At 49.4% G+C, this 24,882-nt stretch overlaps 1 protein-coding gene across 1 annotated transcript in view; it reads left to right on the forward strand.

The window, feature by feature from the left end:
- The window catches only part of LOC140403431 (glutamate receptor ionotropic, delta-1-like), a 1,359,932-nt gene that overhangs the window by 1,210,521 nt on the left and 124,529 nt on the right, over nucleotides 1-24,882 (forward strand). The window contains 1 exon segment of the mRNA XM_072491342.1: nucleotides 19,486-19,624. Within this exon segment, the coding sequence (XP_072347443.1) occupies nucleotides 19,486-19,624 (139 nt within the window).

A 24,882-nucleotide genomic window follows, 5' to 3' on the forward strand; every position in this document is an offset into this window, starting at 1 on the left:
GGGCACGGTGGTTTATAGTGGGGGTGGTGGTTTATAGTGGGGATGGTGGTTTATAGCGGGGGTGGTGGTTTATAGTGGGGATGGTGGTTTATAGCGGGGATGGTGGTTTATAGCGGGGATGGTGGTTTATAGCGGGGGCGGTGGTTTATAGTGGGCACGGTGGTTTATAGTGGGGATGGTGGTTTATAGTGGGGATGGTGGTTTATAGCAGGGGTGGTGGTTTATAGCGGGGGTGGTGGTTTATAGTGGGGGTGGTGGTTTATAGTGGGGATGGTGGTTTATAGTGGGGATGGTGGTTTATAGCGGGGATGGTGGTTTATAGCGGGGATGGTGGTTTATAGCGGGGATGGTGGTTTATAGTGGGGATGGTGGTTTATAGCGGGGGTGGTGGTTTATAGTGGGGGTGGTGGTTTATAGTGGGGATAGTGGTTTATAGCGGGGATGGTGGTTTATAGCGGGGATGGTGGTTTATAGTGGGGATGGTGGTTTATAGCGGGGACGGTGGTTTATAGTAGGGATGGTGGTTTATAGCGGGGACGGTGGTTTATAGTAGGGATGGTGGTTTATAGCGGGGACGGTGGTTTATAGTGGGGATGGTGGTTTATAGTGGGGGTGGTGGTTTATAGTGGGGATGGTGGTTTATAGTGGGGATGGTGGTTTATAGCGGGGATGGTGGTTTATAGTGGGGATGGTGGTTTATAGTGGGGATGGTGGTTTATAGTGGGGATGGTGGTTTATAGCGGGGATGGTGGTTTATAGTGGGGGTGGTGGTTTATAGTGGGAATGGTGGTTTATAGTGGGCACGGTGGTTTATAGTGGGGATGGTGGTTTATAGTGGGGATGGTGGTTTATAGTGGAGATGGTGGTTTATAGCGGGGATGGTGGTTTATAGCGGGGATGGTGGTTTATAGTGGGGATGGTGGTTTATAGTGGGGATGGTGGTTTATAGTGGGGATGGTGGTTTATAGTGGGGATGGTGGTTTATAGCGGGGATGGTGGTTTATAGTGGGGGTGGTGGTTTATAGTGGGGATGGTGGTTTATAGTGGGCACGGTGGTTTATAGCGGGGATGGTGGTTTATAGCGGGGATGGTGGTTTATAGCGGGGGTGGTGGTTTCTAGTGGGGATGGTGGTTTCTAGTGGGGATGGTGGTTTATAGTGGGGATGGTGGTTTATAGTGGGGATGGTGGTTTTCGTGGGGATGGTGGTTTATAGTGGGGATGGTGGTTTATAGCGGGGATGGTGGTTTATAGTGGGGGTGGTGGTTTATAGTGGGGATGGTGATTTATAGTGGGCATGGTGGTTTATAGTGGGGATGGTGGTTTATAGTGGGGATGGTGGTTTATAGTGGGGATGGTGGTTTATAGTGGGGATGGTGATTTATAGTGGGGATGGTGGTTTATAGTGGGGGTGGTGGTTTATAGTGGGGATGGTGGTTTATAGTGGGCATGGTGGTTTATAGTGGGGATGGTGGTTTATAGTGGGGATGGTGGTTTATAGCGGGGATGGTGGTTGAGAGTGGGGTTGTGGTTTATAGTGGGGATGGTGGTTTATAGTGGGGATGGTGGTTTATAGTGGGGAAGGTGGTTTATAGTGGGGATGGTGGTTTATAGTGGGGATGCTGGTTTATAGTGGGGAAGGTGGTTTATAGCGGCGATGGTGGTTTATAGTGGGCATGGTGGTTTATAGTGGCGATGGTGGTTTATAGCGGGCATGGTGGTTTATAGTGGGGAAGGTGGTTTATAGCGGCGATGGTGGTTTATAGTGGGCATGGTGGTTTATAGCGGCGATGGTGGTTTATAGCGGGCATGGTGGTTTATAGTGGGGAAGGTGGTTTATAGTGGGTATGGTTGTTTATAGTGGGGACGGTGGTTTATTGCGGGGATGGTGGTTTATAGCGGGGATGGTGGTTTATAGTGGGGTTGTGGTTTATAGTGGGGATGGTGGTTTATAGCGGGGATGGTGGTTTATAGTGGGGATGGTGGTTTATAGCGGGGATGGTGGTTTATAGCGGGGATGGTGGTTTATAGTGGGGTTGTGGTTTATAGCGGGGATGGTGGTTTATAGTGGGGATGGTGGTTTATAGCGGGGGTGGTGGTTTATAGTGGGCACGGTGGTTTATAGTGGGGGTGGTGGTTTATAGTGGGGATGGTGGTTTATAGCGGGGGTGGTGGTTTATAGTGGGGATGGTGGTTTATAGCGGGGATGGTGGTTTATAGCGGGGATGGTGGTTTATAGCGGGGGCGGTGGTTTATAGTGGGCACGGTGGTTTATAGTGGGGATGGTGGTTTATAGTGGGGATGGTGGTTTATAGCAGGGGTGGTGGTTTATAGCGGGGGTGGTGGTTTATAGTGGGGGTGGTGGTTTATAGTGGGGATGGTGGTTTATAGTGGGGATGGTGGTTTATAGCGGGGATGGTGGTTTATAGCGGGGATGGTGGTTTATAGCGGGGATGGTGGTTTATAGTGGGGATGGTGGTTTATAGCGTGGGTGGTGGTTTATAGTGGGGGTGGTGGTTTATAGTGGGGATAGTGGTTTATAGCGGGGATGGTGGTTTATAGCGGGGATGGTGGTTTATAGTGGGGATGGTGGTTTATAGCGGCGACGGTGGTTTATAGTAGGGATGGTGGTTTATAGCGGGGACGGTGGTTTATAGTGGAGATGGTGGTTTATAGCGGGGATGGTGGTTTATAGTGGGGATGGTGGTTTATAGTGGGGATGGTGGTTTATAGTGGGGATGGTGGTTTATAGTGGGGATGGTGGTTTATAGTGGGGATGGTGGTTTATAGCGGGGATGGTGGTTTATAGTGGGGGTGGTGGTTTATAGTGGGGATGGTGGTTTTTAGTGGGCACGGTGGTTTATAGCGGGGATGGTGGTTTATAGCGGGGATGGTGGTTTATAGTGGGGGTGGTGGTTTCTAGTGGGGATGGTGGTTTCTAGTGGGGATGGTGGTTTATAGTGGGGATGGTGGTTTATAGTGGGGATGGTGGTTTTCGTGGGGATGGTGGTTTATAGTGGGGATGGTGGTTTATAGCGGGGATGGTGGTTTATAGTGGGGGTGGTGGTTTATAGTGGGGATGGTGATTTATAGTGGGCATGGTGGTTTATAGTGGGGATGGTGGTTTATAGTGGGGATGGTGGTTTATAGTGGGGGTGGTGGTTTATAGTGGGGATGGTGGTTTATAGTGGGGGTGGTGGTTTATAGTGGGGATGGTGGTTTATAGTGGGGATGGTGGTTTATAGCGGGGATGGTGGTTTATAGTGGGGATGGTGGTTTATAGTGGGGATGGTGGTTTATAGTGGGGATGGTGGTTTATAGTGGGGATGGTGGTTTATAGCGGGGATGGTGGTTTATAGTGGGGGTGGTGGTTTATAGTGGGGATGGTGGTTTATAGTGGGGATGGTGGTTTATAGTGGGGATGGTGGTTTATAGTGGGGATGGTGGTTTATAGTGGGGATGGTGGTTTATAGTGGGGATGGTGGTTTATAGTGGGGGTGGTGGTTTATAGTGGGGATGGTGGTTTATAGCGGGGATGGTGGTTTATAGCGGGGATGGTGGTTTATAGCGGGGCATGGTGGTTTATAGTGGGGATGGTGGTTTATAGCGGGGATGGTGGTTTATAGTGGGGGTGGTGGTTTATAGTGGGGATGGTGGTTTATAGTGGGCACGGTGGTTTATAGCGGGGATGGTGGTTTATAGCGGGGATGGTGGTTTATAGCGGGGGTGGTGGTTTCTAGTGGGGATGGTGGTTTCTAGTGGGGATGGTGGTTTATAGTGGGGATGGTGGTTTATAGTGGGGATGGTGGTTTATAGCGGGGATGGTGGTTTATAGTGGGGATGGTGGTTTATAGCGGGGATGGTGGTTTATAGCGGGGATGGTGGTTTATAGTGGGGGTGGTGGTTTATATTGGGGATGGTGGTTTATAGTGGGGATGGTGGTTTATAGCGGGGGTGGTGGTTTATAGTTGGGATGGTGGTTTATAGCGGGGGTGGTGGTTTATAGTGGGCACGGTGGTTTATAGTGGGGGTGGTGGTTTATAGTGGGGATGGTGGTTTATAGCGGGGGTGGTGGTTTATAGTGGGAGTGGTGGTTTATAGTGGGGATGGTGGTTTATAGCGGGGGTGGTGGTTTATAGCGGGGGTGGTGGTTTATAGTGGGGATGGTGGTTTATAGCGGGGATGGTGGTTTATAGCGGGTATGGTGGTTTATAGCGGGGATGGTGGTTTATAGCGGGGATGGTGGTTTATAGTGGGGATGGTGGTTTATAGTGGGGATGGTGGTTTATAGCGGGGGTGGTGGTTTATAGTGGGGGTGGTGGTTTATAGTGGGTATGGTGGTTTATAGCGGGGATGGTGGTTTATAGTGGGGATGGTGGTTTATAGTGGGGATGGTGGTTTATAGCGGGGGTGGTGGTTTATAGTGGGGATGGTGGTTTATAGCGGGGATGGTGGTTTATAGCGGGGGTGGTGGTTTATAGTGGGGGTGGTGGTTTATAGAGGGTATGGTGGTTTATAGCGGGGATGGTGGTTTATAGCGGGGATGGTGGTTTATAGCGGGGATGGTGGTTTATAGCGGGGCATGGTGGTTTATAGTGGGGATGGTGGTTTATAGCGGGGATGGTGGTTTATAGTGGGGGTGGTGGTTTATAGTGGGGATGGTGGTTTATAGTGGGCACGGTGGTTTATAGCGGGGATGGTGGTTTATAGCGGGGATGGTGGTTTATAGCGGGGGTGGTGGTTTCTAGTGGGGATGGTGGTTTCTAGTGGGGATGGTGGTTTATAGTGGGGATGGTGGTTTACAGTGGGGATGGTGGTTTATAGCGGGGATGGTGGTTTATAGTGGGGATGGTGGTTTATAGCGGGGATGGTGGTTTATAGCGGGGATGGTGGTTTATAGTGGGGGTGGTGGTTTATATTGGGGATGGTGGTTTATAGTGGGGATGGTGGTTTATAGCGGGGGTGGTGGTTTATAGTTGGGATGGTGGTTTATAGCGGGGGTGGTGGTTTATAGTGGGCACGGTGGTTTATAGTGGGGGTGGTGGTTTATAGTGGGGATGGTGGTTTATAGCGGGGGTGGTGGTTTATAGTGGGAGTGGTGGTTTATAGTGGGGATGGTGGTTTATAGCGGGGGTGGTGGTTTATAGCGGGGGTGGTGGTTTATAGCGGGGATGGTGGTTTATAGTGGGTATGGTGGTTTATAGCGGGGATGGTGGTTTATAGTGGGGATGGTGGTTTATAGTGGGGATGGTGGTTTATAGCGGGGGTGGTGGTTTATAGTGGGGGTGGTGGTTTATAGTGGGTATGGTGGTTTATAGCGGGGATGGTGGTTTATAGTGGGGATGGTGGTTTATAGTGGGGATGGTGGTTTATAGTGGGGATGGTGGTTTATAGCGGGGGTGGTGGTTTATAGTGGGGATGGTGGTTTATAGCGGGGATGGTGGTTTATAGTGGGGATGGTGGTTTATAGCGGGGATGGTGGTTTATAGTGGGGATGGTGGTTTATAGCGGGGGTGGTGGTTTATAGTGGGCACGGTGGTTTATAGTGGGGGTGGTGGTTTATAGTGGGGATGGTGGTTTATAGCGGGGGTGGTGGTTTATAGTGGGGATGGTGGTTTATAGCGGGGATGGTGGTTTATAGCGGGGATGGTGGTTTATAGCGGGGGCGGTGGTTTATAGTGGGCACGGTGGTTTATAGTGGGGATGGTGGTTTATAGTGGGGATGGTGGTTTATAGCAGGGGTGGTGGTTTATAGCGGGGGTGGTGGTTTATAGTGGGGGTGGTGGTTTATAGTGGGGATGGTGGTTTATAGTGGGGATGGTGGTTTATAGCGGGGATGGTGGTTTATAGCGGGGATGGTGGTTTATAGCGGGGATGGTGGTTTATAGTGGGGATGGTGGTTTATAGCGGGGGTGGTGGTTTATAGTGGGGGTGGTGGTTTATAGTGGGGATAGTGGTTTATAGCGGGGATGGTGGTTTATAGCGGGGATGGTGGTTTATAGTGGGGATGGTGGTTTATAGCGGGGACGGTGGTTTATAGTAGGGATGGTGGTTTATAGCGGGGACGGTGGTTTATAGTAGGGATGGTGGTTTATAGCGGGGACGGTGGTTTATAGTGGGGATGGTGGTTTATAGTGGGGGTGGTGGTTTATAGTGGGGATGGTGGTTTATAGTGGGGATGGTGGTTTATAGCGGGGATGGTGGTTTATAGTGGGGATGGTGGTTTATAGTGGGGATGGTGGTTTATAGTGGGGATGGTGGTTTATAGCGGGGATGGTGGTTTATAGTGGGGGTGGTGGTTTATAGTGGGAATGGTGGTTTATAGTGGGCACGGTGGTTTATAGTGGGGATGGTGGTTTATAGTGGGGATGGTGGTTTATAGTGGAGATGGTGGTTTATAGCGGGGATGGTGGTTTATAGCGGGGATGGTGGTTTATAGTGGGGATGGTGGTTTATAGTGGGGATGGTGGTTTATAGTGGGGATGGTGGTTTATAGTGGGGATGGTGGTTTATAGCGGGGATGGTGGTTTATAGTGGGGGTGGTGGTTTATAGTGGGGATGGTGGTTTATAGTGGGCACGGTGGTTTATAGCGGGGATGGTGGTTTATAGCGGGGATGGTGGTTTATAGCGGGGGTGGTGGTTTCTAGTGGGGATGGTGGTTTCTAGTGGGGATGGTGGTTTATAGTGGGGATGGTGGTTTATAGTGGGGATGGTGGTTTTCGTGGGGATGGTGGTTTATAGTGGGGATGGTGGTTTATAGCGGGGATGGTGGTTTATAGTGGGGGTGGTGGTTTATAGTGGGGATGGTGATTTATAGTGGGCATGGTGGTTTATAGTGGGGATGGTGGTTTATAGTGGGGATTGTGGTTTATAGTGGGGATGGTGGTTTATAGTGGGGATGGTGATTTATAGTGGGGATGGTGGTTTATAGTGGGGGTGGTGGTTTATAGTGGGGATGGTGGTTTATAGTGGGCATGGTGGTTTATAGTGGGGATGGTGGTTTATAGTGGGGATGGTGGTTTATAGCGGGGATGGTGGTTGAGAGTGGGGTTGTGGTTTATAGTGGGGATGGTGGTTTATAGTGGGGATGGTGGTTTATAGTGGGGAAGGTGGTTTATAGTGGGGATGGTGGTTTATAGTGGGGATGCTGGTTTATAGTGGGGAAGGTGGTTTATAGCGGCGATGGTGGTTTATAGTGGGCATGGTGGTTTATAGTGGCGATGGTGGTTTATAGCGGGCATGGTGGTTTATAGTGGGGAAGGTGGTTTATAGCGGCGATGGTGGTTTATAGTGGGCATGGTGGTTTATAGCGGCGATGGTGGTTTATAGCGGGCATGGTGGTTTATAGTGGGGAAGGTGGTTTATAGTGGGTATGGTTGTTTATAGTGGGGATGGTGGTTTATTGCGGGGATGGTGGTTTATAGCGGGGATGGTGGTTTATAGTGGGATAGTGGGGTTGTGGTTTATAGTGGGGATGGTGGTTTATAGCGGGGATGGTGGTTTATAGTGGGGATGGTGGTTTATAGCGGGGATGGTGGTTTATAGCGGGGATGGTGGTTTATAGTGGGGTTGTGGTTTATAGCGGGGATGGTGGTTTATAGTGGGGATGGTGGTTTATAGCGGGGGTGGTGGTTTATAGTGGGCACGGTGGTTTATAGTGGGGGTGGTGGTTTATAGTGGGGATGGTGGTTTATAGCGGGGGTGGTGGTTTATAGTGGGGATGGTGGTTTATAGCGGGGATGGTGGTTTATAGCGGGGATGGTGGTTTATAGCGGGGGCGGTGGTTTATAGTGGGCACGGTGGTTTATAGTGGGGATGGTGGTTTATAGTGGGGATGGTGGTTTATAGCAGGGGTGGTGGTTTATAGCGGGGGTGGTGGTTTATAGTGGGGGTGGTGGTTTATAGTGGGGATGGTGGTTTATAGTGGGGATGGTGGTTTATAGCGGGGATGGTGGTTTATAGCGGGGATGGTGGTTTATAGCGGGGATGGTGGTTTATAGTGGGGATGGTGGTTTATAGCGTGGGTGGTGGTTTATAGTGGGGGTGGTGGTTTATAGTGGGGATAGTGGTTTATAGCGGGGATGGTGGTTTATAGCGGGGATGGTGGTTTATAGTGGGGATGGTGGTTTATAGCGGGGACGGTGGTTTATAGTAGGGATGGTGGTTTATAGCGGGGACGGTGGTTTATAGTAGGGATGGTGGTTTATAGCGGGGACGGTGGTTTATAGTGGGGATGGTGGTTTATAGTGGGGGTGGTGGTTTATAGTGGGGATGGTGGTTTATAGTGGGGATGGTGGTTTATAGCGGGGATGGTGGTTTATAGTGGGGATGGTGGTTTATAGTGGGGATGGTGGTTTATAGTGGGGATGGTGGTTTATAGCGGGGATGGTGGTTTATAGTGGGGGTGGTGGTTTATAGTGGGGATGGTGGTTTATAGTGGGCACGGTGGTTTATAGTGGGGATGGTGGTTTATAGTGGGGATGGTGGTTTATAGTGGAGATGGTGGTTTATAGCGGGGATGGTGGTTTATAGTGGGGATGGTGGTTTATAGTGGGGATGGTGGTTTATAGTGGGGATGGTGGTTTATAGTGGGGATGGTGGTTTATAGTGGGGATGGTGGTTTATAGTGGGGATGGTGGTTTATAGTGGGGATGGTGGTTTATAGCGGGGATGGTGGTTTATAGTGGGGATGGTGGTTTATAGTGGGGATGGTGGTTTATAGTGGGGATGGTGGTTTATAGCGGGGATGGTGGTTTATAGTGGGGGTGGTGGTTTATAGTGGGGATGGTGGTTTTTAGTGGGCACGGTGGTTTATAGCGGGGATGGTGGTTTATAGCGGGGATGGTGGTTTATAGTGGGGGTGGTGGTTTCTAGTGGGGATGGTGGTTTCTAGTGGGGATGGTGGTTTATAGTGGGGATGGTGGTTTATAGTGGGGATGGTGGTTTTCGTGGGGATGGTGGTTTATAGTGGGGATGGTGGTTTATAGCGGGGATGGTGGTTTATAGTGGGGGTGGTGGTTTATAGTGGGGATGGTGATTTATAGTGGGCATGGTGGTTTATAGTGGGGATGGTGGTTTATAGTGGGGATGGTGGTTTATAGTGGGGATGGTGGTTTATAGTGGGGATGGTGATTTATAGTGGGGATGGTGGTTTATAGTGGGGGTGGTGGTTTATAGTGGGGATGGTGGTTTATAGTGGACATGGTGGTTTATAGTGGGGATGGTGGTTTATAGTGGGGATGGTGGTTTATAGCGGGGATGGTGGTTGAGAGTGGGGTTGTGGTTTATAGTGGGGATGGTGGTTTATAGTGGGGATGGTGGTTTATAGTGGGGAAGGTGGTTTATAGTGGGGATGGTGGTTTATAGTGGGGATGCTGGTTTATAGTGGGGAAGGTGGTTTATAGCGGCGATGGTGGTTTATAGTGGGCATGGTGGTTTATAGTGGCGATGGTGGTTTATAGCGGGCATGGTGGTTTATAGTGGGGAAGGTGGTTTATAGCGGCGATGGTGGTTTATAGTGGGCATGGTGGTTTATAGCGGCGATGGTGGTTTATAGCGGGCATGGTGGTTTATAGTGGGGATGGTGGTTTATTGCGGGGATGGTGGTTTATAGCGGGGATGGTGGTTTATAGTGGGGATGGTGGTTTATAGTGGGGTTGTGGTTTATAGTGGGGATGGTGGTTTATAGCGGGGATGGTGGTTTATAGTGGGGATGGTGGTTTATAGCGGGGATGGTGGTTTATAGCGGGGATGGTGGTTTATAGTGGGGTTGTGGTTTATAGTGGGGATGGTGGTTTATAGTGGGGATGGTGGTTTATAGTGGGGTTGTGGTTTATAGTGGGGATAGTGGTTTATAGTGGGGTTGTGGTTTATAGTGGGGTTGTGGTTTATAGCGGGGATGGTGGTTTATAGCGGGGATGGTGGTTTATAGTTGGCACGGTAGTTTATATTGGGGGTGGTGGTTTATAGTGGGGATGTGGTTTATAGTGGGGATGTGGTTTTTAGTGGGGATGGTGGTTTATAGTGGGGATGGTGGTTTATAGTAGGGATGGTGGTTTATAGCGGGCACGGTAGTTTATATTGGGGGTGGTGGTTTATAGTGGGGATGTGGTTTATAGTGGGGTTGTGGTTTATAGCGGGGATGGTGGTTTATAGTAGGGATGGTGGTTTATAGCGGGGATGGTGGTTTATAGTGCGCACTGTAGTTTATATTGGGGGTGGTGGTTTATATTGGGGGTGGTGGTTTATAGTGGGGATGTTAGGTAAAGGGGGCCACTGAGCGGCCTGGAGGGGGAGGAGGGAGGGGGCGGTTAGGACGTTGGGGGCCATCTATTTTAATGACTGGCCCTGTTTAGAATTATAGAATGGTTGCTGTACAGGATGAGGAAATTCAGCCCACTGTGTCTGTGCTAACTCGCTGCAAGATCATTTTACCACTTCCCCTGTAGCCCGGAAAAGTTTCAGTAATGTGCTGCTGCCTGAGCCCCCAAACCAAAATAGCAATGGCAGGAAGCAGAGCTTCTTGTCGCTAAATTGTGGGGGTGGGGAGGGGTGGGCGGTATTGAGGGGTGTGGGGGGCAGCACACCGGTAATAGGAGCTCCAGAGCGGTCAGTGATTCAGGATGTTGGAGTGGATTCCGGACAGGGATAGTCTACATTCCCTCTGCTCCTCTCCGAACAAGTGAATTTTTAAACTTCCCCATCTCTCCAGTTCCAGCGTCCAGGTTGTTGCTGCCACAGATACTGTTGCAGGTCCCAGTTCTGTCCAGGTTCACTCACTGACCAATTCCCATTGACCTAAAGAAGGCAGCAGCTTCCATGAATGTACGAGGCTCCCGGCTGGCTAAACCCCAGCTAAGGAGAAGCCCAGTCAATGAAAAATGAAGTGGAACTTACAATGGCTCATTGCCAGATGAGGGAGCGGCCATTTGGGACTGAGACGAGGCGGCATTTATTCACTTAATGGGTTGTGACTCTTTGGAATTCCCTGTCCAGAGAGCAGTGGCTGCTCCGTGTTTGAGTATATTTAAGACTGAGATTAAAAGATTTCTGATACTCAGGGAATCAAAGGATGTGGGGTTGTGTTAATGTCGGACATGAGTCACAAACTTATTGAATGCTGAGAGGCTGAATGATTTCCTCCTCATCTTATTCCTTGTGTTTGTAAGCAAGGCAACCCAGAGAGGAAAATCTGCCCGAATTACCTTCAGTGCATTGAGTGTGATTGAGCACATTGCCAATTTAATTATTAATGCAATAATTAATGCAGGCGTATGTTGTGGAAAAACTTTTTGCAGACTTTTGCGTAGTCTGAGAAATTGAACAAAGACCGTCAGATCACAGTTCGACTGGACTCCACGGTTAGAAGTATTCCAACCAAATGGACGTCAAATGAAGTCTTGGCCCCAGAGGAACCGAACATTTACTCCTCCCGCATTTTCCAAATGCCCAGTGACATCATCGGCAAATGGCAAACACCCAAAGTTGGCACTCCGCCATCCCAGATCATTTTATTTGCTCCAGGCTTCAGTTCCCAAGGAACAGAATAGCTTCCCCCGACTACCAGTCTTCCTCATCTGCTCTTTGAGCAATCGATGAATTTATGGCTGGATGCATGGCACAAATGCAGAAGCTGACTGTTCATTCCAAATCTCATTTTGTTCCTCACACAGAACAATCTTTTATTTCAGAGTTTGCTGGAACAATCAAAATCTGTCTCCCTCCATTTGAACCCTGCCCAATCACGTTGAGCAAAGCCAGCAGTGAAGGAGAGAAGGCCAATTCCTTGGTGCCATTGGCACAAAGGCACGGGACTGTCACTTGTGCTGCCCACAGCAACATTAAACCAATCGGCTGCGCGGCAGGCCGTGACTTCCTCTGTCAGGATTTTGATGTTCGGGAGTTTATTGAGATCCGCACAGTAAGGAACAAGCCGCTGAGAGACTAGTGGGATTTGTACTTGTGACATAGAATCATAGAAATGTAGAGCATGAAAGGAGGCCAGTGGGCCTGTCATATTCACGATGGTACACATTTGTACATCGGACCATTTAGACTTCCTCTCAGAATCTTTAATAGATTCATAGAGGTTTACATCACAGAAACAGGCCCTTCAGCCCACCATGTGTGTGCTAGCCATCAATACCAATCGTACTAATGGTTTAGCAGACTGGGCTAAATCGCTGGCTTTGAAAGCAGACCAAGGCAGGCCAGCAGCACGGTTCAATTCCCGTAACAGTCTCCCCGAACAGGCGCCGGAATGTGGCGACTAGGGGACTTTCACAGTAACTTCATTTGAAGCCTACTTGTGACAATAAGCGATTTTCATTTACGAGGTGTTGGGTGTCTAACGAGGTGTTGGGTGTCTAACGAGGTGTTAGGTGTCTACGAGGTGTTGGGTGTCTACGAGGTGTTGGGTGTCTTAAAAAATATTAAGGTAGATAATAGACTTGGGCGGAGAGATGGCAGATGGAGTTTAATCTGATGGGATCTACCCCAGAATACTGAAGGAGGCTGGAGAGGAAATTGCTGAGGCCTTGACAGAAATCTTTGGATCCTCGCTGTCTTCAGGGGATGTCCCGGAGGACTGGAGAATAGCCAATGTTGTTCCTCTGTTTAAGAAGGGTAGCAAGGATAATCCCGGGAACTACAGGCCGGTGAGCCTTACTTCAGTGGTAGGGAAATTACTGGAGAGAATTCTTCGAGACAGGATCTACTCCCATTTGGAAGCAAATGGACGTATTAGTGAGAGGCAGCACGGTTTTGTGAAGGGGAGGTCGTGTCTCACTAACTTGATAGAGTTTTTCGAAGAGGTCACAAAGATGATTGATGCAGGTAGGGCAGTGGATGTTGTCTATGTGGACTTCAGTAAGGCCTTTGACAAGGTCCCTCATGGTAGACTAGTACAAAAGGTGAAGTCACACGGGATCAGGGGTGAGCTGGCAAGGTGGATACAGAACTGGCTAGGCCATAGAAGGCAGAGAGTAGCAATGGAGGGATGCTTTTCTAATTGGAGGGCTGTGACCAGTGGTGTTCCACAGGGATCAGTGCTGGGACCTTTGCTCTTTGTAGTATATATAAATGATTTGGAGGAAAATGTAACTGGTCTGATTCGTAAGTTTGCAGACGACACAAAGGTTGGTGGAATTGCGGATAGCGATGAGGACTGTCGGAGGATACAGCAGGATTTAGATTGTCTGGAGACTTGGGCGGAGAGATGGCAGATGGAGTTTAATCCGGACAAATGTGAGGTAATGCATTTTGGAAGGTCTAATGCAGGTAGGGAATATACAGTGAATGGTAGAACCCTCAAGAGTATTGAAAGTCAAAGAGATCTAGGAGTACAGGTCCACAGGTCATTGAAAGGGGCAACACAGGTGGAGAAGGTAGTCAAGAAGGCATACGGCATGCTTGCCTTCATTGGCCGGGGCATTGAATATAAGAATTGGCAAGTCATGTTGCAGCTGTATAGAACCTTAGTTAGGCCACACTTGGAGTATAGTGTTCAATTCTGGTCGCCACACTACCAGAAGGATGTGGAGGCTTTAGAGAGGGTACAGAAGAGATTTACCAGAATGTTGCCTGGTATGGAGGGCATTAGCTATGAGGAGCGGTTGAATAAACTCGGTTTGTTCTCACTGGAACGAAGGAGGTTGAGGGGAGACCTGATAGAGGTATACAAAATTATGAGGGGCATAGACAGAGTGGATAGTCAGAGGCTTTTCCCCAGGGTAGAGGGGTCAATTACTAGGGGGCATAGGTTTAAGGTGAGAGGGGCAAGGTTTAGAGTAGATGTACGAGGCAAGTTTTTTACGCAGAGGGTAGTGGGTGCCTGGAACTCGCTACCGGAGGAGGTGGTGGAAGCAGGGACGATAGGGACATTTAAGGGGCATCTTGACAAATACATGAATAGGATGGGAATAGAAGGATACGGACCCAGGAAGTGTAGAAGATTGTAGTTTAGTCGGGCAGCATGGTCGGCACGGGCTAGGAGGGCTGAAGGGCCTGTTCCTGTGCTGTACATTTCTTTGTTGTTTGTTTGTAATCCCATTTACCAGCATTTGGGCCGTGGCCTACTCCGCTTTGGCCATTTAATTGCTCGCCCAGGTGCATCTTAAATGTTGTGGGAGTTCCTGACTTCACCAAACTATCAGGCAGTGAGTTCCATATTTCCACTGCCCTCTGAGTGAACAAATGTTTATTAATAATAATAATAATCGCTTATTGTCACAAGTAGGCTTCAATGAAGTTACTGTGAAAAGCCCCTAGTTGCCACATTCCGGCGCCTGTTCGGGGAGGCCGGTACGGGAATTGAACCGTGTTGCTGGCCTTGTTCTGCATTACAAGCCAGCTATTTAGCCCACTGTGCTAAACCAGCCCCAGGTCCTTAGATCCCCTCGAAACCACTCACTCCTCACCTTAAAACTATGCCCCCTTATCTGTGGCCTCTGCCACAGGGAAAAGATTGTTACGATCTACTCTATCTATGCATCCCATAATTTTCTGCCGCTCTATCGGAACCCCCCCCCCCCCAGCCTCCTCTGCTCCAGGGAAAACAAACCCAGCCTACCCAGTCTCTCCTCATCGCTGAAACTTTCCACCCCACGCAGCATCCTGGTGAATGGCCTCTGCTCCCCCTCCAGTGCAATCACATCCTTCCGAAGATGTGCTGACCAGAACTGCTCACAGTATTCCATCTGTGGCCGAACCAATGTTTCACAAGTTGTACCAATATTCTGTGCCCCGACTAATAAAGACAAGCATTCCGTTTGTCTTCTTCACAACCCTATCTACCTGTGCTGCCACCTTCAGGGATCTATGGACATGTACATTGTGTACCCTATCCTCATTCGACCTCCCTAAATGCATCACCTCACACTGATCAGGATTAAATTCCATCTGCCGTTGCTTTGCCCAATTTACCAGCTGATCAATATCAGTCTGCAGCCGAAGACTATTCTCCTCACTATCAACAACAACACCAGTTTTTGTCTCATCTGCAAACTTACTAGTTATACCTTCTACATTCCCATCCAAGTGGTTAATGTATATAACAAACAGCGAGGGTCCCAATACTGAGACCTGTGGGACACCGCTGGTCACAAACTTCTAATCACAAAAACGCCCCTCCACCATCACCCTGTGCCTCCCATTAATAAGCCAAGTTTGGGTCTAATTTGCGAACTTGCCTTGGATCCCATGGGCTCAAACCTTTTGGATCAGCCTTCCATGTGGCACCTTGTCAAAGTCCTTACTGAAGTCCATGTAAACCACACCAACTGCACTACCCTCATCAATATATTTAGTCACCTTTTCAAAAAACTTAATTAAATAGGTTTGACAGGATCTCCCACCATCAAATCCATGCTGACTATCCCTGATCAAGCCCTGCCTTTCCAGCTTTTGATAAATCCTGTTCCTCGGAATGTTTTCCTACAATTTCCCTACCACTGACGTTAGACTAACTGGCCTGTAATTACCTGGCTTATCCTTGCTGCCCTTCTTGAACAAAGATACCCCATTAACTATCCTCCAGTGATCTGGCACTTCACCTATGGCCAGTGAAGATTTAAATATCAGCGTCAGGGCCCCTACAATCTCTTCCCTTGCCTCCCATAACGGCCTGAGATACATCTCATCAGGCCCTGGGGATTAATGCAACTTTTTCCCCCGCTAAAACATCGCATACCTCACCCTTATTAATCTTAAAGTGCTCTAGAACTTCACCGTCCCAAGAGAAACCTCCAGCTACCAAGTCTTTCTTCTTCATGAATACAATTGAAAAATATGCATTTGAGACCTCGCCCTTAATGCTTTGATGGCGTTTTGACAGAGTAGATAGAGTTGTTCCCTCTATCAAGTGAGTCACCAGCCAGAGGTCGTGAATTTAAAATCATTGGGTTTCGAAGGAAGGTCAGAAGAAATGTTTCCACTCAGAGAGTTGTCAGGATTTGGAATGGTGATTGAAGCTGATTCCTTCAATAATTTCAACACGGAGTTGGGCAGGTACTAGTGCGTGAGCAACCTGCGGAGTCTCAAGTATTATGATTCTGGACCAGAGGCCAAGAGTTGCTCGGATACTGAGCAGCAACTTCAAGTGTTTAAATCTGTAAAGCTGCGAGCAAAGAATACTTCACTCCAAGAGTGATTCCACACACAAATAGGGATATAATTTATTAAAGCAAACCTTATTGCTAACACAGTATTATACCTTAACATCACAGAAAATAGTGTATAATTACCAGTTAAACAATACAAAACAATAAAATGAAACATTTTAACTTCCATCTGATACCTTCTTTATCTCCAATCAGGCAAAGCCCATCACAGGTCAAAACCCACTTTAAAATAATGTTAGCAAACACAGGAGTACTTGTCACCACTTCTGTATAAAGAGTTCCTTTCAAAGACTGTTTGGAAACAGCTTGCAGATTCCTATCTGTGTCAGACTACTGCTCAGCCTGACAGCCGTTTGCAGAAGTTCCTGTTCAGTTCACAGCCAAACCTAAACTGCCTACAAGAGATCTGGTACGGACCTGGCTCCTCCAATTATTACATTATCTTTATTCCACTCAAATCTTAAGTTTAAGCATGACATTTCTAATTATCTACTGCCCAGAACTCATAACAAAAACCCATTAGCCTCTCTTTTTAAACATAAGCATGGTTTGCAATAACGATAACCTTGCATTTATGACATCTTAATTGCACCCTTTTGCAGCCACAGTGTTTGTCTTTCTTTTAAACCAGGATTTTTAAAAACATGACTGCAGAATAATATATATGTTCCCTAACCCAGGCATTTAAAACCATTACTGCACCAATACATCGAATAATATATAAAACCAACTTCATACATTCATCACACAAGCAAAAAGCAGGGATGTGGGGCAAAGCACGACGGCTCTCTCAAAGAGATAGCACAGTCATGATGGGCCAAATGGCTTTTGTGCTGTAAGTTTCAATGATTCTAAAAGTAAAGTGTGGGGATGAGCACAGTAACGCCCCCACAAGGCAGCTTCAGTGGTGATGAGCGTGGCTTTGTCTCCCGCTAAAGAAGTGAGAAATGGTAACCCATGCCCCCTGTTTAGGAGATCCATGGGGAGGGGGGGAGGGGGTCAGTCTGATCGCAATCCTCTTGGAGTCAGCGATGGAAGAATTAGCAGTGGATAATGGAAACTATCTCCATGGGTGAATGAATCCTTCTTGACAAATCACGGTAGCACAGTGGTTAGCTCTGTTACTTCACAACGCCAATGACCCAGGTTTGATTCTGTGTGGAATCTGGACATTTCCCTGTGTCTGCGCGGGTTTCCTCCGGGTGCTCCGGTTTCCTCCCACAAGTCCCGAAAGACGTGCTTGTTAGGTGAATTGGACATTCTGAATTCTCCCTCCGTGTACCCAAACAGGTGCCGGAGTGTGGCGACTAGGGGCTTTTTACAGTAAATTCATTGCGGTGTTAATGTAAGCCTACCTGTGACACACAGATTATATTAAATAAAACCTGTGCTGCCACTATTTTTGTAAGGTTTCTAGCGGAACGATTTTCTTTTTGTAGGTCATGTTTAATTGTAGGCTCAGAGTTAATCCATGAGGGAAAGAATTCAAAGTTATTAAATAAGTGTTGAAGATTTCATTGATCTGAGTGAGTAAAGAACAGAGAGCTGTTCAGCTCAGAAAACCCAAGGAACTGGCTGGAAGATTCTAACAATAATTTATCCTTATTAACATAATAGATGTAATTTTTACTTAAATAGATCTGCCCAATTTTGAATTGTAAAGAAAATTCTATTTTGCAATTATCTTAATTAGTAGATATGAATTTGATATAATTTTGGTAATGTATCCAATTTGTGTATCATGAATATGGCTCCAGGCTTCACAAATGAAGAAATTAAGTTATTCCAAAAACTCCAATCTGCATCTAATTTTCAACGTATAATCTCGGTTCTGAATTTCACTAAATGTAACTGCCTTTAAATGAATGCAAAGTCTAACAGCGCACCTTCTGTGTGCACACTTGACAGTGTACTATAATCGTGTGCACCGACGGAATACAGCAATGGTACACAAAGGGTCAATTTTTATTTTTTCTATTGGTCGGGAGGGATTTGTCCATCCATTTGACACCCTATATAATATCTGCATCCATTACCAATCTCTCCCACTATCCATATAATATCTGCATCCATTACCAATCTCTCCCACTATCCATATAATATCTGCATCCATTACCAATCTCTCCCACTATCCATATAATATCTGCATCCATTACCAATCTCTCCCACTATCTATATCATATCTGCATTTATTACCAATCTCTCCCACTATCTATATAATATCTGCATTTATTACCAATCTCTCCCACTATCTATATAATATCTGCATCCATTACCAATCTCTCCCACTATCTATATAATATCTGCATTTATTACCAATCTCTCCCACTATCTATATAATATCTGCACCCATTACCAATCTCTCCCACTATCTATATCATATCTGCATTTATTACCAATCTCTCCCACTATCTATATAATATCTGCATTTATTACCAATCTCTCCCACTATCTATATAATATCTGCATTTATTACCAATCTCTCCCACTATCTATATATCTGCATTTATTACCAAATCCCTCCCACTATCTATATAATATCTGCATCCATTACCAATCTCTCCCACTAGCTATATAATATCTGCATTTATTACCAATCTCTCCCACTATCTATATAATATCTGCATTTATTACCAATCTCTCCCACTATCTATATAATATCTGCATTTATTACCAATCTCTCCCACTATCTATATAATATCTGCATTTATTACCAATCTCTCCCACTATCTATATAATATCTGCATCCATTACCAATCTCTCCCACTATCTATATAATATCTGCATCCATTACCAATCTCTCCCACTATCTATATAATATCTGCATCCATTACCAATCTCTCCCACTATCTATATAATATCTGCATCCATTACCAATCTCTCCCACTATCTATATAATATCTGCATTTATTACCAATCTCTCCCACTATCTATATAATATCTGCATCCATTACCAATCTCTCCCACTATCTATATAATATCTGCATTTATTACCAATCTCTCCCACTATCTATATAATATCTGCATTTATTACCAATCTCTCCCACTATCTATATAATATCTGCATCCATTACCAATCTCTCCCACTATCTATATATCTGCATTTATTACCAAATCCCTCCCACTATCTATATAATATCTGCATCCATTACCAATCTCTCCCACTATCACCACCCTGATATGCATGTTTTGCAATGATTGAAATGTGATTTTTCCTTCCAGGACGTCTTTCTAATGAAAGGAATAGTACTGGTTGGAGCCATTCGAAAATGACCTAGAAAGATCTTTACAGCTCTTTTTATATTTTCAGTGGAATTAGTTGATTAAAACCTTTCCTTTATCTAAAGCTTGTACCATCCTGATTCCAGGTGGGGACTCGCCCATGAACTCGGTCGCTATGCGGATTGTGATGGGCAGTTGGTGGCTTTTCACGCTGATTGTATGTTCCTCGTACACCGCCAACTTGGCTGCATTCCTGACTGTGTCCAGAATGGATAACTCCATTCAGTAAGTGACTTCAACATTCGCTTCGAGAAAGAGAGGAACAAGGAATTCTTGCTGTTTTCCCTTCTATAAAAAAAACAATCCGTTCATCTGACAGAATCCGGGTTGTGTTGTTGCTTTGTGATGTTTACTCCTCGGGGGATTGATCTCACCTATCAAGAGTCACCTGAAAAGGAAGAGGGGGCGAAATTCTCCCCCAACGGCGGGATGCCCGCCGACTGGCGCCAAAGCCGGCGCAAATCAGACGGGCATCGCGCCGGCAAAAAGGTGCGGAAGTCTCCGCATCTTTGGCGGCCTAGCCCCAACATTGAGGGGCTAGGCCGACGCCGGAGGGATTTCCGCCCCGCCAGCTGGCGGAAATGGCGTTTGTTGCCCCGCCAGCTGGCGCGGAAATGCGGCGCATGCGCGGGAGCGTCAGCGGCCGCTGTCAGTTTCCCCGCGCATGCGCGGGAGCGTCAGCGGCCGCCGAAAGTTTCCCGCGCATGCGCAGTGGGGAGAGTCTCTTCTGCCTCCGCCATGGTGGAGGCCGTGGCGGAGGCGGAAGGGAAAGAGTGCCCCCACGGCACAGGCCCGCCCGCGGCTCGGTGGGCCCCGATCGCGGGCCAGGCCACCGTGGGGGCACCCCCCGGGGTCAGATCGCCCCGCGCCCCCCCCCAGGACCCCGGAGCCCGCCCACGCTGCCTGGTCCCGCCGGTAAATACCAGGTTTGATTTACGTCGGCGGGACAGGCAATTCCTGGGCGGGACTTCGGCCCATCTGGGCCGGAGAATCCAGCGGGGGGTCCCGCCAACCGGCGCGGCTGGATTCCCGCCCCCGCCCAATCTCCGGGAGCGGAGACTTCGGCGGGGGCGGGGGCGGGATTCACGGCGGCCAACGGCCATTCTCCGACCCGGCGGGGGGTCGGAGAATGACGCCCGTGGTTCTTGTTTTAACATGTGTGAGATGATAAGCTTCACTGGCATAAACACATCATCACTGATTGTCATATTCAATACACAATTTAACTTCAACCTCATCACTGTTTCTGCAATTGTCTCTTGGGCAGGAATATTTTCTTATTCAAATCTAGATTAAACCAGCATCCTTTCATTCATCCTGTGATGGAATCACAAATTGATGGGAGAATAGTCTTATCTCTCTGACAGACTGAGTTCTTGAGAGAGATTTGAAGTCAGTCAGCACAAATCTCTCGATCGAACTTGATCTGGGAAGGAAGCAGGGCTTCGTCATGTGACAATTGGAAACATATTTCTGTATTATATTTTTAATTTGATCTTACGCGGGGTGACGTGAATTCAAAAATAGTTTCTAAATCACAGCAAGACAACGGGTCAAATTCTGTGCCCTCCCAGTGCCATGTTTCCCGGCAGCAAGAGACGATCGCCGGTGGGATCACCACATCACGCCGTGGTCGATGGGATTGGCGGCGGCAATCCCGCCAGTGGGAATGGCCGGATGTTCTCGCCCTACGTCTCTGTCAGAATTATAGACAGCAGATGAGATTCACCGGGGTGGATTCTCCGGTCACCGACGGCGACGCCAAAATCGCATTCGGTGAACGGCCGGAGAATCCAAATTCCCAACGAAATCGGGGGTGACACCGCCCCCTCCAAAGCGGCGTCCTGCATACCTGCCCTTGGTACCTATCTGCGTACCTGTCCTGCGTACCTGTCCTGGGTACTTGTCCTGCGTACCTGCCCTGGATACCTGTCCTGTGTACCTGCCATGCGTACCCACCCTGGGTACCTGCCCTGGGTACCCACACCGGGTACCGGTACTGCGTACCTGCCCTGGGTACCTGCCCTGGATACCGGTACTACGTACCTGCCCTGGGTACCCGCTCTGGGTACCCGCTCTGGGTACCCGCTCTGGGTACCCGCTCCGGGTACCTGCCCTGGGTACCCGCCCTGGGTACCCGTTCTGGGTACCTTCCCTGGGTACCTGCCCTGGGTACCTGTTCTGGGTCCCTGCCCTGGGTACCTGCCCTGGGTACCCACCCTGGGTACCTGCCCTGGGTACCCACCCCGGGTACCGGTACTGCGTACCTGCCCTGGGTACCCGCTCTGGGTACCTGCCCTGGGTTCCTGTCCTGGGTTCCTGCCCTAGGTACCTGCCCTGGGTACTCGCCCTGGGTACCTGCCCTGGGTACCCACCCCGGGTACCGGTACTGCGTACCTGCCCTGGGTACCTGCCCTGTGTTCCTGTCCTGCGTACCTGCCCTGGGAACCCGCCCTGAGTACCTGCCCTGGGTTCCTGTCCTGCGTACTTGCCCTGGATACTCGCCCTGGGTACCTGCCCTCAGTACCCACCCCGGGTACCGGTACTGCGTACCTGCCCTTGGTACCTGCACTGTGTTCCTGTCCTGCGTACCTGCCCTGGGAACCCGCCCTAGGTACCTGCCCTGGGTACCTGCCCTGCACACCTGCCCTGGGTGCCCACGCTGTGTTCCTGTCCTGCGTACCTGCCCTGGCTACCCGCTCTGGGTACCTGTCCTGCGTACCTGCCCTGAGTGCCCACCCTGGGTTCTTGTCCTGCGTACCTGTCCTGCGTACCTGCCCTGGGTACCCGCTCTGGGTACCTGCCGTGAGTACCTGCCCTGCGTACCTGCCCTGGGTACCTGTCCTGTGTTCCTGCCCTGGGTAGCCACCCTGGGTACCTGTCCTGGGTACCCACCCTGGGTAGCCACCCTGGGTACCTGTCCTGCGTACCTGCCCTGCGTACCTGCCCTGGGTACCTGCTCTGGGTACCTGTCCTGCGTACCTGTCCTGCATACCTGCCCTGGGTACCCGCTGTGGGTACCTGTCCTGCGTACCTGTCCTGCATACCTGCCCTGGGTACCTGCTCTGGGTACCTGTCCTGGGTGCCTGCCCTGGGTTCCTGTCCTGCGTACCTGCCCTGGGTACCCGCCCTGGGTACCTGTTCTGGGTACCTGTCCTGGGTACCTGTCCTGCGTACCTGCCCTGGGTACCCGCTCTGGGTACCTGTCCTGGGTACCTGCCCTGGGTACCTACCCTGCGTACGTGCCCTGGGTACCTGTCCTGTGTTCCTGCCCTGGGTAGCCACCCTGGGTATCTGTCCTGGGTACCCGCCCTGGATACCTGCCCTGCGCATCTGCCCTGGGTACCTGCTCTGGGTACCTGCCCTAGGTACCCACCGTGGTTGGGGAGTCTGATGGTGGTCTCTGAGAATCTGTGATAGGGGGTTGGTGGGGAGGGGGGTTCGTCACCCTCATGCGTGTGTGCTGTTGAGGGCTGTCAATGGGGGGTGCGCGCAGGCATTGAATCGTGATTGGGGAGGGGAGGGTGCAGCCTCCCCTCCCCACTGGACCTCGGTATTGGGCCAGCCGCTCAATATGGCGACCTGATATTCGGATTCGGAACAGAATCCATTGCGCTCCTGCAATGTATAAATTTGGTAAGGGAGAGGGAATCATTCCTGGGGTTAACTCTCGTGCCAGTAGTGGCAGCTCAAACAGAAACCATTCAGCTCCAGTGGGAGAACATCGTCTCCCCAATGGAAAATGTATCCCACGTTCCTCAGGGTAGTGTCCTCGGCCCAACCATCTTCAGCTGCTTCATCAATGACCTCCCACCCAGCATAAGGTCAGGAGTGGGGATGTTTGCAGATGACTGCACAATGTTCAGCACCATTCGCAGCTCCTCAGATAATGAAGCAGTCCCTGTCCAAATGCAGCAAGACCTGGACAATATCCAGACTTGGGGCTGACAAGTGGCAATTTACATTCATGCCACACAAGTGCCAGGCAATGACCATCTCCTACAAGAGAGGATCTAACCATCGCCCCGTGACATTCAATGGCATCACCATCGCTGAATACCCCACAATCAACATCCTGGGAGTTGCCATCTTTTTTTAAAAAAAATTTTTTATTCAAAATGTTTCACAGATTACCACAGAAAAATAGAACCCCCCCCCCCCCCCGCCTTTACACAAATAATAAAACAACAAGAATAAAAGTGCATAAATAAACAAATAAACATTAAACAGTAAACAATAGTCCATCCCCTACTCACAATCTTACCCCCCCACCCCCCCGGGTTGCTGCTGACCATCTCCTAACGCTCCGCCAGGAAGTCTAGGAACGGTTGCCACCGTTTGAAGAACCCTTGCACAGATCCCCTTAAGGCAAATTTCACCTTCTCCAATTTAATAAACCCTGCCATGTCGTTAATCCAGGATTTCACGCTTGGGGGCCTCGCATCTTTCCACTGAAGCAGAATCCTTCGCCGGGCTACCAGGGACGCAAAGGCCAGAATACCGGCCTCTTTCGCCTCCTGCACTCCCGGCTTGTCCAACACCCCAAATATTGCGAGCCCCCAGCTAGGCCTAACCCTGGAATTCACTACCCTTGACACCGTCCTCGCTACGCCCCTCCAGAACTCCTCCAACGCTGGACATGCCCAAAACATGTGGGTGTGGTTTGCTGGGCTCCCCAAACACCTCGCACATCTGTCCTCCCAAAAAGCCGGCTTAGCCTTGCCCTGGTCATGTGCGCCCTGTGCAGCACCTTAAATTGTATCAGGCTGGGCCTCGCACAAGAGGAGGAAGAGTTTACCCTTCCCAGGACATCCACCCACATACCCTCGTCGATCTCCTCCTCCAGCTCCTCCTCCCACTTACCTTTTAACTCCTCTGCCAAGGCCTCCTCCTCCTCCTGCATCACCTGATAAGTTGCCGAGATCCTGCCCTCTCCAACCCACACCCCCGAAAGTACCCTGTCCTGGACCCTGCGCGCCGGTAGCAGCGGAGACGCCACCACCTGTCGCCTAACGAACGCCCTTACCTGCATATATCTGAAAGCATTTCCAGGGTGGAGCCCGAATTTCTCCTCCAGCTCCCCAAGACTCACAAACTTCCCGTCTATGAACAGGTCCCCCCCTCCTAATACCTGCCCTGCGCCAACTCAGGAACCCCACATCCATTTTCCCCGGGACAAACCGATGGTTCTCCCGTATCGGGGACCACACCGAAGCCCCCACCTCCCCCTGTGGCATCTCCATTGCCCCCAGATTTTGAGGGTCGCCAGGTTCATGGTGTACCTCGTTGGAGGAAGCAGCAGCGGTGCCGTCACCAGCGCCCCCAGGCTCGTGCCCACACAGGATGCCATCTCCAGCCTCTTCCACGCCGCCCCCTCCCCCTCCATCACCCACTTACGTATCATCGCCACGTTGGAAGCACAATAGTACCCACATAAGTTTGGCAATGCTAGCCCCCCCCCGTCCCTGCTCCGCTCCAAGAAC

Source organism: Scyliorhinus torazame, chromosome 28 (genome assembly GCF_047496885.1).
Source record: "Scyliorhinus torazame isolate Kashiwa2021f chromosome 28, sScyTor2.1, whole genome shotgun sequence".
NCBI lineage: Eukaryota > Metazoa > Chordata > Chondrichthyes > Carcharhiniformes > Scyliorhinidae > Scyliorhinus > Scyliorhinus torazame.